Raw genomic sequence first — 15518 nt, forward strand, 5'->3', positions numbered from 1 at the left:
CATAGCACTCTTTCCTGACTTGGAGTGTTTCTGCTGACAAATCTGCTGGTTCAGACTCTTATATGTGATGTGTTTCTTATCTTTTGCTGCTTTCAGAATTTTTTATTTGTCTTTGATTTTTGATAATTTGATTATTATGTACCTTGGTGGACTCCTCTTTAGGTTAAATTTGATTAGAAACCACTATGCTGCTTGTCACTGGATGTGGCCATTTTTTCCCAGATTTCAGAAGTTTTCAGCCATTATTTCCTTAAATATGCCTTCTGGTCCCTTTCCTTTCTATTCTGCTGAACTGATTTAATGCAGTTATTAGGTCTCATAATTCCCATAGGCTTTCATCATTCTTTTGGGTTCTTTTGCTTCTCTGACTGGAAAATTTCAAATGTTGTGTCTTTGAACTCACTGATTCTTTCCTCTGTTTGAATAAGCCAACTGTTGTTGAAGCCTTCTATTGCTTTTTTCACTTTAGTGATTATATTCTTCATCTCCAGAATTAATATTTCATTTTTGTTTATTGTTTTTATTTCTTTGTCAGACTTCGTTTTGTTCATGTATTGTTTTCCATATTTCATTTAATTTTTTAATCTGTATATTCTTGTATTTTATTGAACTTTTTGTTTGGCTGGGTTTTTTTTTGTTTGTTTGTTTTTTTGAGATGGAACCTTGCTCTGTCACCCAGGCTGGAGTGCAGTGGCACAGTCTTGATTCACTGCAACCTCCTCCTCCTAGGTTCAAGCGAATCCCCTGCCTCAGCCTTCCAAGTAGCTGGGATTACAGGCACCTGCCACTATGCCTAGCTAATTTTTTTGTATTTTTAGTGAAGATGGGGTTTTGCCATGTTGGTCAAGTTGGTCTTGAACTGCTGACCTCAAGTGATCCACCTGCCTTAGTGTCCCAAAGTGTTAGTATTACAGGCATGGGCCACCATGCCTGGCCTGAACTTCTTTAAAGGAATTATTCTTTGTCTATCATTTCATAGATCTGTAGCTCTCCATTACTTTAGGGTTCATTGTTAGAGCTTTGTTAATTTCTTTGGAGGTGTCCTGATTCTTTGTAATGTTTGAGTTTTTGCATTGGTCTCTTCATTTTTGGAGATAGCCACCTCTTCCAACTTTTACAGGTGTTCCTTGACAGGGATAGAATTTCACTGCTTGTGATTCTGTATGGGCTGGTAATGTCTCCAAACAGGTAGAGCTTGCTTTCTGGTACTCTTAATGACTGGGCTGCTATCTTTACTTTGATTTTGGAGAGGGGATTATGCTGGCTGGGCTCTGCTGTTAGATGGGACCACTGGCTGAGCTCTGCAATCAGGCAGAGCTGCTCTCTAGGCACTGCAATTGCCTCCAGTTGGGCCAGACTTAGGGTGTATTCCCTGGCTAGGTCTTACCAATATTTGAGATCTGCAGTTTAACGAGGTTATGATTTGGACCCCAAGATTAAGTAGAATTGCTGCTTAAGATGGATGGGACCTAACTGCTATGCTTAGTACAAATTTTAAGTTCAGTTTGCCTCACAGTTTTTGTGGGACTTTGAGGTAGGCTTTGAAGCTGAGCTGAGCATACTGTTCAAAGTTCTGAGTGTGGCAGAACCAGCCTTTGCACTTCACAATATACTGTGGTTGGCATCTCCCTCCCTAAATGGAGTCTTTGGATGTGTGTTAAGACTGTACTAAATGCTATTTCAACTCCTACATATGGCAGAACCAGCCCCCACTCTGCTGAAATGCAGTGTGGGGTCCTTTCCCTTCCTGAGCGGAATCTTGGCGTTACTGTTGTGGCTGCACAAAGTGCTGTTTAAATTCTCAGTTATGGCAGAACTAGCACCTGGTTTTTTATATTGGTGATGTGGTGTGTGTCTCACTCCCTGGGTGAGGCCATGGGATAGGCTTTGAGGCTCAGCCTGGAGGCTGCCCATCTAGGGATTTGCGCCAGGTAGAACATCACAGTAGCATTGCAAGTGCTATGTTGTTGACTGATACCTCTGATTTGGTGCCATTGATGGCAGGTATGTTGTGCTACCACCAAGATTTGTGCACTGATTTTTTGAGATCCGCCTCGCTTTGTTTCCATCTGACTCCAGGTCGTCTAGCTGGGCCATTACCTCCTATCCTCCTTTTAAGGTGACACCTGAGTGGACTTCCTGAGATACATCTCAGAATTACATAAAAGTTCAATGCCTGCCTCCAGTTCTCTTTGCTCACTGTAGTAACCATATAGGCTGAATAGGAGGAAGTATTGGTCTTGCTGTGTCAACAGTAGCAGAGGCAAAAGAGGTAGAAGGGGAGGCAGAAGAGGCAGACACATTGGTGTGTAACTTTTATGGACCTGTGGTGTTCATGGGTCAACTGTATTTCCATTTGTTCTTCCTATCCCTTTTTCTATTATTGACCTCTCTACATATATTATAAACTTCCAAATACATTGGTAATATTTTACTTTTGCTAGTCACTTACTTTTGAGAGGATTAAAAGTAATGAAATGTATCTTCAATATTTGACTTCATTTGTACCATTTTCTATTTCTTTGTGTAGATCTAGATTTCTTTATGTAGTTCCTTTGTGTAGATCCAGATTTTCCTCTGGCATGACTTTTTTTTTGCCTTAAGAACTCCTTTTAACAATTCTTATAATGTAAGTGTACTGGTAATGATTTATCTCATTTTTTATTTGTCTGAGAGGTGTTTATTTTTGGAAGATATTTTCACTGCATATAGAATTATGGGTCAACAGTTTTTTCACTTTAATTACTAATTAAAGATTCTGTTCCACTTTCTTCTGGCTTACATAGTTCTGTTGAGAAGTCAGCTGTCATTCTTCTCTTCCCTTTGTATCGTTTCATCTTCCCTGATTTTCTTCACTATTTTCTCCTAACCATTGGTTTTTACTAGTTTGATTGTGATGTGTACTAGAGTGTGTGTGTGTGTGTGTGTGTGTGTGTGTGTGTTTTGTTATTGATTTATTTCTCTTGAGGATCTCTGAGCTTGTATATGTGGAGTTTTTTTTTGGCTTTTATTAAATATGAATACTTTTCAGCCATCATCTTTTAAATATTTCATCCTTTGTGTTGTTCTTCTGGAACTACATTGCATGCTTTTTAAACTGTTTGATTCTTTTCAATAGCTATTGCATGCTCAGGTTTTTTTAAAATTTTTTTAATTGATAATTTTTTGTATTTTAGTTAAGATAATTCTATTGACCTGTCTTAAAATTCAGTGATTCCTTTTTTAGTTGTGTTTAGTCTGCAGATGAGCTTGTCAAAGAAATTCTTCTTTGATATAGTGCCTCTTATTTCTACTACTTCCATTGAACTCTCCAGTTAATTCCTCATTTCTTCAAGTATGTTGTCCACTTTTTCCATTAGTTTATTTAACACATCAGTCACAGTTATGTTAAAATTTTCTGATAATTTCAACATGTGGGTCATATTTCAGTTTATATTGTTGATTCCTTTCTCTTGACAATGATTTGGTTTTCTTCTTGCCTATTTTGTATATTTCATATTTTTTATTGCATATCAGATATCACATGTACAAGAATTATAGAGGCTGATGTGACTAATATTTATATCCAAAAAGTAGGCCTACCTCTTCTGTAAGGCAGTTAGTATGGGTTATTGAATTAATCTTGTCAGTTGTTGAGCTGGTGCTATGGTGAATGTCACCCCCCCCCCAAAACTCATGTTGAAATTTAATTGCCATTGTTATGGTAGTGGGAGGTGGGGCCTTTAAGAAGGAATTAATGTCACTATCATGGGAATGGCTTGGTTATAAAAGTAAACTCTTTGTCATATGGTCTCTCTTGCTCTTCTGCTTATCTCAATGGAGTGGTGTAGCAGGAAGGTCCTCATCAGATGCTCTTGGGATTCTGAAAGTCCTAGAATAAAAACTTTTCTTATAAATTACCAAGTCTTCAGTATTCTGTTATAGCAGGAGAAAACTGACAAGACAGCTGAATTTGAGTTAATTCTATAATCACCTTCAATGCATCATTTCAGCTTACAGCAGTGGGCTTCAGTTTCTTTGTGCTTGTTATGGGGACTGGACTGGAATGCTGGAGGGTTTCTTATCACTATTCTTGCTCTGCCCTATCTTTCAACAGTTATTGCACTACTGAGTCACAGAAGGGGTCTCTTCATACTCATCCTTTCTCTGTTGTTACTCAGCTTCAGGCCAGGGGTGTGGTTGGATATATTCTCAGTTTTGCTAGACAAGCTTCACCCTTAAACATTTTCTGTATTATTGGTCCCTGGGGTTGGGGCTTTCTCAGCGTTTGTTTATCAGCCTTCTATGGCAGTTAAATTCTGCCTTGTACATGTAGGCAGAGTCCTGGGCAAGAGAGTTTCCAGTCTCTCCCCCAGTATTAGATCTCTGCTGTGTATTGATACAAGATCTGGGACCTAAGTGGCATTCCTCCTGCTCCTTAAGGGAAGATGGTTTTTGCTTCTATCCCTCATCCAGAAACTGGGCATTTTTCCCAGGCTGGGCAGCAAGAGGTTTTCCTAACCCTTCCCCAAGGACAGATAAGGTTTATTTCTACCCCTCCAAGAGAAGCCGTGCATCTTTTCCTGGGTCTGAGGGCAAAAGACTGTCTTATTCTTACCCAAATGACTTAAGGCTTTTGCTTTATATGAGAGAAGAATTATTTGGAGAAGTGGGCCTGGTTTTATATCTATCTGTTAATGGCAACCAGTCCCCACTGGCCCACTTATTCTGTTAAAGAGAGCTCCCTGCATTTCCTCAATCTGCCCTCAGTTTTTTTCATGAACATTTAATGGAGTCATGTGGCAAAGAGCTTGCTAATGAATACAAGCTTCCCTTATGTCAGGGACTTGCAATTTTCTAGACTGTGATGCTAGCTATACTTGGCCCTTAAATTTTGTAAATTTTACTTAATTCTTACATGTTTTTATGTCAGCTATGTTGCTCCTTTGATCTGCCAAAAGTGAAATAGTTTGGGTGTCCAGTCTCTTCACAAAAGGGCTTATCACTTGTCAGAAATCAGCTTACTTGGTTGACTTGTTAGCTCAGTTCTCTGATGGACTCAATAAAAGTTATGATTTTGTAGATTATTTGACTTTTTCTTATTGTTACGTGATAGCCACATTCTCTTGTGGCTTTCTAAAGCCTAAGCAGAAGCAGAACTTCATAAAACTTTTGTGATGTATGTCTCTGCTTGTGTGTATCTTCATAGTCTAAATGTAAAATGTATTTTTTAATTTATTTTTTCTAATTTTTTTATTTTATAAAATGTATTAATACAGATCAAGGCTAAATTTTTTTAAAAGTAGTTCAAGGCAGAAATGTTTTTGAAAGCTAACTTTTTAGCAGTGTTTGCAACTGGTTTCATATTTTGTGGTCCAGAATTACTTTCTTAGGGGTATGTTACCTTTGAGGATAGCTGCTTCCTTAGACTTCCTTCATTATCCTTTTGGTTTATTGACATGACTTTTCCTTACGGAATACTTTAATATTCTTAGTCCCTAAAAGCCTTTCCTTTATCAAGAAATGGATAGGTAAAAAGACTAAGCATGATTTTTAAAATATCTACTCTGAACAGTTTATAATTTAAGAAATTACTGTAGTATTCTCTGTGATCCTCAGTTGCCCAAATAAATTAGTCTCTATTAGAAAATTTCATTCCTACTCCTAAGAAATAATTTAGATAATTTGACCAAATAAACTCAAATTTTCTAATACTTTTCTACTGTTTATATTTTTATTTAGAGTTTTGGAGGCTGGAAAGGCAAATATTATTTTACCAAAAAGTTCACCAAGTGGAATAACTCATGTGATTGCCAGTAATGCAAGAATTAAAGCTGAGAAAGAAAAGGATAACTTTAAGGCTCCATTTTATCCAATTCAGTATCTAGGGGATTTTCTTTTAGAGGTAAGTAAAAATATCGTAAACATTTTATTTTGTTTCATGTGTTCATTTTATAAAATATCAATATAGCAAAATATAAAAGTGTTCTAACTTTTGAAATATATTGATAGTAATTTAAATGACACTTTTGAAAGGCAGTGGCTCTCAATTACTTAAATATTCATGAATACTTCTATAGATTTGAAAGAAACTTGTTAAATTTAACATTTATTTTGAGTCTCTGCCTTTGTTTTCAGTGCTTTAGTGATAAGTAGGACAAAATAGTTTTAAGTATTTTAAGTAAAAATAAAATAGTAGAATAGATAGTATTATATGAGAATTTGGGGGTTATTTTTCCTTTGAAAAAGAGAGAGCTGTTTCTAAGGGTTTAGAAATATTGTCCTGTCCTATTCCCCTACATTCTCCTCCTGACTTGGTACAAATAATGTTCCTCAAGTTGTCTGAATGGGAATCAAACCCTAAAAGAAACTGTCCAGGAGATAAGCAAAGAAGAATTTTGAGCACTCAGGGTAGAAGAGGACCCTTAGTATGTCCAAAAATGACCTTCATGTAGGAAAAATCATCTTCAGTGTTTCCCATTTTGTAGATACCATATCTACAGATATGTTTTATCTAATACTTTATATCAGAGATCTGGGAATTATCCTTAAAATCTTTCTTTCCTTTACTCCTCTCATCTGTCAACTACTAAGTCTTACTGATTTTATCTCAAATAATTCTGAGATCAAACTACTTCTCTCCTTCTGTACTAACATCATACTGAGTCTATCATCTTTCCTCTGCACTCTTGGAATAGGCTTCTGATTACTCTTCCTGTTACTCTAACTTTTTACTCCAATTTCCTAGTTACTCTTACCTTTTCCTTTAGTATATTCTAGTTCATTCAGAAAAAGCAATGAAAATGCTCCTAAAACAATATTGATCCTGTCACTCTCCTATGTAAAACCCTTCAATGGCTTCCCACTGCCCTTAGGACAAAGTCCTAAATATCTAAAACTTGGCTTACAAGTTCCCACAGGATTCCTGTCATTCCTGTCTTTTCAATTATATCCTGTTTCACTCTTATCTATGCTTACTATGCTATATACATGAAAACTCCTCCCAGTTTTTTAAATAAGATAAGCTACTCCTAACTCAGTGTCTTCTCAAAAGATTTTTTCCTCCTGAAAAGTTATTTCCCACTACTCCTTCACTCTCTGGGTCTTCCTACCTTCTGCTCATGTTTCAGGTTCTGTTATGTTACTCTAGAGGGAAGACTTCTTGTTCCCTTTACTCAGTGAGGTTCACCTATGTGTTCTCATAGCATTATTTTGCTTGATACTCTGCACAATCACAGTTAAGTAATTGACTGATTATTTGGTTAATGTCTGTTTCCCTGTGTAGACCAAAAGCTCCTTGTCATCAGGCATCATGTCTGTCTTTTCCATTGTTATATTCTGATCACCTCACAAAGAGCCTGGCACATGGGTTCTCATTCAGTATTTGTTAATAGAGATTTTGTGAAAGATGTTTGAGTCTTCCAAAAATACATATAATGTATCATTATATAATTGCCTTTCCTTAATGAGTAGCAGCAATGTATATTGGAAATTTGACCTTAGTTCAAAGAATGGATCTGCTTGGACTATGGATAATCTCATTGTCCTTGACAGTCATTAGTTAGGAATGAGCATGTGAACCAATTCTGATCAATGGGTCATGAAGAGAAGTATGTAAGAGCTTCTAGGAAGTTGTTTTTTCATTCGAAGAAGAGAGTTACTGCTGGACTGACTCCTGCTAGATAGGAACACAGAAGAATGTAACCTGAATTACTACTGGAAACCATTCTTTAACCCTGAAGAGAAATAGCCTTAGGATGAAACCAGCCCTGTAGTTAGCAGAGTGTAGAGATAGAATGTGGACTCTGACTGCTACTTAAGGTGCTGGATTAACCAACACTGAAACCTGTTTTACCATTAGACCACATTGCTCTTCTGTGTGGTAATTGTTTAAGTTAGTTTGGGTTGGTTTTCTGATATTTACAGCCGAAAGCATACTTATCTGATAGACCTCTCTGAATAGTTTAAATGTAGTATTAACTATGAACAGAATGAAAGATATTTTTAACTAGATTAGTAAAGGTATATTAATTTTCTTTTTTCTTTGGGAAATAATGCTTAAAGTGCAACATATACTGTGCATTATCTACGATCTTATTTTGCAGTATTCTAACAACATTCATATCTAGCTGCTGAAATAGTGGAGGGCAGCAATAGTATATCAACCAAAATAGCAGATAATCTCTAACTTACGTTTGGTTTTAGAATACATTGTTTCATAAGTTCTGGATCAAATGGCTGGCAGTTCATAACCAATCCAAATAAGGAAGGCATATTGTGATCACTTAAGTTAACTTTATTTCAGTATCTTGCTTTTCTTTGGTATAGATTATATTATAATCCTCATTAGATGGATTTTGAAGTGTCATCTAAAAAGAGTTACCATGTAAAATGACTGAGTTACAGTAACAATAAGGCCAGGTGTGGTGGTTCTGTAATCCCAGCACTTTAGGAGGCTGAGGCAGGAGGATCACTTGGGACTGGGAGGTTGAGACCAGCCCAAGCAACGTAGTGAGACTCCATATCTACAAAAAATTTTAGAATTTGCTGGGCGTGATAGCACACATCTATAGTCTAGCTGCTCTGAAGCTGAGGCAGGATTCCTTTAGCCCAGGATGTTGAGGCTGCAGTACGCTCAACTGTTTGTGCCACTGCACTCCAGCCTGAGTAACAGAGTGAGACCTTGTCTATTTAAAAAAAAAAAAAAAGTAGCATTATTGTTTTAACCCTCTTAAACTTTTTGAAAAGCTTCTGAGTATATCAAAATTCAAAATCTGTTTAGTTCAGGTTTTTACAGATATTTATTGAAGACTATTGCTGTACCAGGCATTATGCAATGCACTAGGGATATGAAAATGAATAAGATCATATATCACACTTTGAGATGCTTACTATTTAGTGATGGAGAAAGAGTGTGGACACTGTTACTTGCAATTCATATGAATTGCAGATTTGTAAAACTATGTAAAAGGTACAGGAATACAGAGGAACAAATGACTGACATATCTCAATTGTTTGGCCCAAGGAAGGTTTCATAAAAATGAGAGGCTGCCTACGAATACTGAAAACTTATCTTGACTACTTAAGAAAGAAAAATGGCCGGGCGCGGTGGCTCACGCCTATAATCCCAGCACTTTGGGAGGCCGAGGCGGGTGGATCACGAGGTCAAGAGATTGAGACCATCCTGGTCAACATGCTGAAACCCCGTCTCTACTAATACAAAAAATTAGCTGGGCATGGTGGCGTGTGCCTGTAATCCCAGCTACTCAGGAGGCTGAGGTAGGAGAATTGCCTGAACCCAGGAGGCGGAGGTTGCGGTGAGCCGAGATCGCACCATTGCACTCCAGCCTGGGTAACAAGAGCGAAACTCCGTCTCAAAAAAAAAAAAAAAGAAAGAAAGAAAGAAAAATGAACTACAACAGTCTTACAGGAGTATATTAGGAATAACAGAAACACTGTAGACTTTTTGAGCCAGATTAACTAATTTGTGACACAGATTTATAACATAGTACTGTGACCACAGGAGAGTAATTTATTGAGTGCCTTAGTTTCTCCCATTGTGTGTAGAAGCTAATGTTACATTGTTTTGGTTGTTATGAGAATTATTACAACTACTACTTTGAGGTAATAGTGAATGGTTACTGTGGTTCAAGTACTATGTTAAACATTTTACATGCTCAATCTAATTTAAACCTCATGTTCGTGTGTAGTATGTATTATGACTCCATTTACTGATCAGAATAAATTTTGAGGTAAAAATGAGGTTAAGTAACTTGCCCAAGATCCCACAGCTGTCATTTATCAGAGCAGAAATTTAAAGCCAACCACTCAGTCAATTTTAAGGCTTCTTTCCTCAAATCTTCCTTTCCGGCCAGGCGCGGTGGCTTATGCCTATAATCCCAGCACTTTGGGAGGCTGAGGCAGGTGGATCACGAGGTCAAGAGATCGAGACCATCCTGGTCAACAAGGTGAAACCCCGTCTCTACTAAAAATACAAAAATTAGCTGGACATGGTGGTGCACGCCTGTAATCCCAGCTACTCGGGAGGCTGAGGCAGGAGAATTGCTTGAACCCAGGAGGCGGAGGTTGCGGTGAGCGGAGATTGCGCCATTGCACTCCAGTCTGGGTAACAATAGCGAAACTCCGCCTCAAAAAAAAAAAAACTTCCTTTCCATGATCCTTTTTGTCTCCCTATTTTGAGTATTATTAGATTTCCAGTCTCTTTGTAAGTAGTTAAAAAATAATAAATGCTGTAATCGATACCTAAACGAATATCTTGTCATAGGATTATGAAATACCATTTAAGCATCAGGGTATAAGTACAAGTTAAGAACCAAGTAGCACTGAGAGGACTCCCTTTCTTGATTTATCTGGCTCTTCATCTTCTTATGCATCTGGTCTAATCAGTTCATTCAAGTTGTATGACAGATGCTTTGGCCAAATATTGGAATAAGACCTGGAGACCAGAGTATATCAATTATACCTAGCCCAAGACAGGAAACTAAGTCAAATATCAGAATCGAAAGCCAACTCTCATTGCCCCAACTGTGTTGCCCTACTCCTAGATAATAGAATAAGTAGCTGATTAAGCAGGCTTTTAGTTATCCTTTAGTGCATAGCACTATACTGTGGTATATGTATACCATAGTATATACGTATACTGGTCTTGGACTGTATATAAGGAGACAAACACCTAACCCAATGCCTAGTACATAAGTTGGCACTAAGATACTTATAATGAATAAAATTGAATATTTATAGTTAAATAATTGCTGTATATTTCATAAGAGTCACCAATTAGACAAAGTATTAGTGGTTTAGGGAAAAATATATGTGGACCATTTGTTTAGCTGTATAGAAAATAGATTATTTAATTTCAAAACTTCTAATGTTAAACCTGTATCAGGTTGTGATTTTTAAATAGTTAACTTATATGGGATACTTGTATCATACATCCTAATTTACAGATTCATAGGTAGCATCTGAAATAGGCACATAAGTAAATATATTGGATTAGGAAACAGTTTATTTTTTGCTTTATTGCTGTTGATAAAACAAACTTTTATGATACCACTGTATTCCCTTGGTATGTTCCTTTGCATTCTCTATAATGAGAATGTATATGGGATTAATTCATCCTGTATTCTGGACATTTTTTGAGGACCTGAGCCTATGGATTTGTGCTCCCATTGCCAACCATGTGAAATTTAAAGCCAGAAACTCATTTCCCTCCCCCACTGCAAGTTGTCCTTAACAGAAATTGTTGTTGATACATTCTTTGATCCCAGTAATAGGAAGGGAGAAAAATCTTTATTTTCTTAGTTTTAAATTTCATCTTTCTGAGTTGCTGAAAAAGAAATTCAGTCAACTATTCTCAGGGATTATTCCGTGGTTTCAGAATTGCAGCCTGCTAAAAGAGTGGCCCTCATTTTAACATAGGAAGCCAAGGGCAAGTGAGTGGGAAATAAAGATCACATTATAGACTTTAACACATTTTGTTTTTTTATAATTGTTCCCTAGGAAGACTGTGATTCTCCAGTCTCTTTGGGTAGAGGTAGTAAATCTCTGAGCAGCCTTCCCTCCCCTCTCCCCTCTCTCCCCTCTCCCCCCTCTCCCCTCTCTCCCCTCTCTCCCCTCTCTCCCCTCTCTCCCCTCTCTCCCCTCTCCCCTCTCCCCTCTCCCCTCTCCCCTCTCCCCTCTCCCCTCTCCCCCTCTCCCCCCTCCCCCTCCCCTCTCTTTCCTCTTTCCTTCCTTCCTGTCTTTCTATGTTTCTATGTTTCTATGTTTCTATCTGTCTTTCTTTCTGTCTCTTCTCTTCTCTCCTCCCCTCCCCTCCCCTCCCCTCCTTTTCTTTTCTCTTCTAGCTCTCTTGCTCAGGCTGGAATGCAGTGGTGAAATCTTGACTCACTGCAGCCTCTGCCTCCCAGGTTCAAGCAATTCTTCTGCCTTACTCTCCCAAATAGCTGGGACTTCAGGTGCACGCTGCCACACCCGGCTGATTTGTGTATTTTTTTGTAGAGACAGGGTTTCACCATGTGTGAGGATGGTCTTGATCTCCTGACCTCGTGATCCACTTGCCTCAGCATCCCAAAGTGCTAGAATTACAGGTGTCAGCCACTGTACCTGACCTGAACAGCCTTTCATAATTACATTTTGGGAACTGTCATGAACTCACTTTTACTCCCACATCTTTATATTACTAAGCTTACAGAATTATATGTGTAAGTGCATATGCAAGAAATTTTAAAATAATTATTGGAAGTTGATTTATGAATTCAGTTTGGGTTCCTTGGCAAGAGAAATTTAGTCGTTTGAGATAGAGCTAGATTAAGATAATTGTTGTTTATTGCTATTCAAATAAGAGTATTGTGTAACCTTTTCCTCTCTGTGTGGAGTATACTTGCAAGTGAGAAGTCTTACCAGTAAAAAACTGAAAAATAATGCAAGAAAAAGTCTTATCTATAATTGATGATTTTTAAAATCTAGATTGTAACTTTAACTTGGATAGGGACTAGATAAAATATTTTTGTTATTGATTATTTGTAAAAATAATTGGTTGTTAGTAGATCAGCAAAGCGTTGGCTTTTCTTGAGATATGCAGAAACACTTTTTTCAGGACCTTTGCTACAATGATTTTTTTCCCTGAAAGATTTTTATCTGTGTTTAGTAACTTTTGATTTAAGAGGGTGCATTTTACCTACTTACTTGACAAAATATTATGTAATTATAGTTACAGTTGACTACTATGAAAAGTACATGATGTTGAAAATAGATGATTGCCTAAACCATTTTTACGTACATACAGAAAGAAATTCAGAATGATCAAGATTTTCAGACCAGTTCTGTTTGGACTAAACATAGCAATGAAGAAAAAAGCAAAGATTTCAGAAAAGATGCAGGATTTCTTGAAATGAAAGATGCCTTAAGAGAGACCATGTACAGAACCCAGGTAAACTATATAGGCTGAAAAACGTACATTTCTCATGTTACTTACAGAATTGTTTGAGAGGCAAAGTATAGTGGAAAAAACCAGATATTGGAATCAGAAGGCTGATGTTTGAACCATGTGTTTATAGTCTGTGGCTTGAGCATGTTAGGATATTGTCCTATGTCTCTGTTTTGGAACTCTTGCTGAAGTAATGTTTGTATGTATATAGAAATACAGAGTTCCTTATACACAGTGCATAATTAATGGTAATTACTTAAAAACTCTGGTATGTTTAGGTAACGTGTGTTTTATAAAGCATTTTCTTACCTGAGATCACAATATATAATTCATGTAAATTCAAGTATTTAACTGTATATAGAATAAAATTTAAACTACACAAATGAATTCTATTTTGATTGATTTGTAAAACAATAAAACAGAAAGGACTTTGAACTTGGAGCAATGAAAAGTACCTCAAGAAAGCATATATGGTGGCTCTCAAGTAAAATTTTTCAAACAGCGTAGAAACCACAAAAAGGACATTATTATTTCAGCTCTAGAAGAGTTAATATTCAGTTATGTTCAGTTTCATATTGTGTTTAATAAAGCAGTCTACTCGGTTAATTTATCAAATTATTAATCTGATAATTATTAGTCTAAACTAAAAGTTTTATGTACAAGCAGGAAAAAAATTCAAAATAGTTTTTCCCATATCTGTCAAATATTTTTGAAAAATAATTGTAGGAGTAATTTGGAACTTTTAAAATGCAGTTTCCTAAGAAATCGTATGTGGCAAGATTTGCCACAACTTTTTCTTTCTTTTTTTTAATTGCATTTTAGGTTTTGGGGTACATGTGAAGAACATGCAAGATTGTTGCATAGGCACACACATGGCAGTGTGATTTGCTGCCTTCCTCCCCATCACCTATATCTGGTATTTCTCCCCGTGCTCTCTCTCCCCCAACTCCCCACCCCCCACTGTCCCTCCCCTATTTCCCACAACTTTTTTTTTTTTTTTTTTTTTTTTTTTGAGACGGAGTTTCGCTCGTTACCCAGGCTGGAGCGCAATGGCGCGATCTCGGCTCACCGCAATCTCCGCCTCCTGGGTTCAGGCAATTCTCCTGCCTCAGCCTCCTGAGTAGCTGGGATTACAGGCACGCGCCACCGTGCCCAGCTAATTTTTTGTATTAGTAGAGACGGGGTTTCACCATGTTGACCAGGATGGTCTCGATCTCTTGACCTCGTAATCCACCCGCCTCGGCCTCCCAAAGTGCTGGGATTACAGGCTTGAGCCACCGCGCCCGGCCAACTTTTTAAACTTAAAATATTTTTGCACTTTTTCTGACTTTTTCAATGTATGTTATTTAGGTGACTTATTAAGACTACTTTTTGTAATTTACTATATGTAAATGTTTTAATGAGAAGCTTTTTTGAGTTGACGTGCCTCTTGTGAAATATGCATTGTGAATCACAGTATATAGCATTTTTACATATAGAACGAAATGTAAAATTATGGAGTTATTAAAATAAATTTAGTTTTGAATAAACATGGCAGAAGAATAAAATAGAGATTTTATAAAAGAAATGGAAAATATTAAAATACATATACAGTCATGTACACAGAGTTTTGGTCAACAATGGACCCCATATATGACAGTAGTCTCATAAGATTATAATACCATATTTTACTATGCCTTTTTATGTTTAAATACACGAATACTCAGCATTGTGTTTTAGTTGCCTACGGTATTTAGTACTGTAACGTCATAAAGATTTGTAACCTAGGTGCAATAGGCCATACCATATAGACTAGATGTTTAGTAGGCTGTACCATCTAGATTTGTGTAGGTAGATGCTGATGTTTGTACAATGACAAAATCACCTAATGATGTACTTCTCAGAACATATCCCTATCATTAAGCAGTGCATGACTGTATATATGTCTTCTTGAGTTCTTTTTAGGACTCAAATTATATATGTAAAATTCAAGTAGAAATATCTTTTTTTTAAAATAGCTATTTTGGTATAATGAAGAAACAACATGATTTTTAATACTACTTAATCTGAATTAAGCTCATAGGTAAACTAAATTAACCATGTATGTTAACATACTATAAAGCTTTGTGAACTGAAAACATTTATGTTCTGCCTGATCTTATATGATTCAGAGAGCTCTTTACTATGTTTACCTTGTATGTATATTTTACAAAACCTATGTTCCTGGATGGGTTCTTCTTTTGTGACTTGTGTCGATTGTATTGAGGCTTTATTTAATCCACAGTCTTAACTAAATTACTTTTACAAACACACAGAAAGACATGCAAAATCATGATGAAGATATTAATGTTGGTTCTATTTTGACTGAACATCACAAAAAAGAAAAATCCAGTGGTTCCAGTAAAGATTTGAAATTTGTTAAAATGAGAAATACCTTTGGAAGGCATACATATGAAAATCAGGTAAAACTTTCCAAATTAAAAATAGTTTTTTTAAATATATGTGTGTTTATAGTACACTTTTCTGCAGCTTTAAAAAGTATATAAAATGAGTTCTTATGTATCCAATATCTCTATTAAGAAATAAAGCATTACCAGTTTTTTAAGACCTGCTA

The 15518-nt window shown here is 36.6% G+C and overlaps 1 protein-coding gene across 7 annotated transcripts in view; it reads left to right on the forward strand.

The window, feature by feature from the left end:
• SLF1 (SMC5-SMC6 complex localization factor 1) overlaps window positions 1–15518 on the forward strand; it is a 97554-nt gene that overhangs the window by 15330 nt on the left and 66706 nt on the right. For all 7 annotated transcript variants that reach the window (XM_064376151.1, XM_064376152.1, XM_064376148.1 and 4 more), the window contains 3 exons: window positions 5722–5884; window positions 12785–12928; window positions 15220–15366. In XM_064376151.1, coding sequence (XP_064232221.1) covers window positions 5722–5884; window positions 12785–12928; window positions 15220–15366 — 454 coding nt within the window. The remainder of the gene's footprint in view (window positions 1–5721; window positions 5885–12784; window positions 12929–15219; window positions 15367–15518) is intronic.

Source organism: Aotus nancymaae, unplaced genomic scaffold (assembly GCF_030222135.1).
Source record: "Aotus nancymaae isolate 86718 unplaced genomic scaffold, 86718_ANA_hifiasm-v0.15.2.pri h1tg000014l, whole genome shotgun sequence".
Classification (NCBI taxonomy): domain Eukaryota; kingdom Metazoa; phylum Chordata; class Mammalia; order Primates; family Aotidae; genus Aotus; species Aotus nancymaae.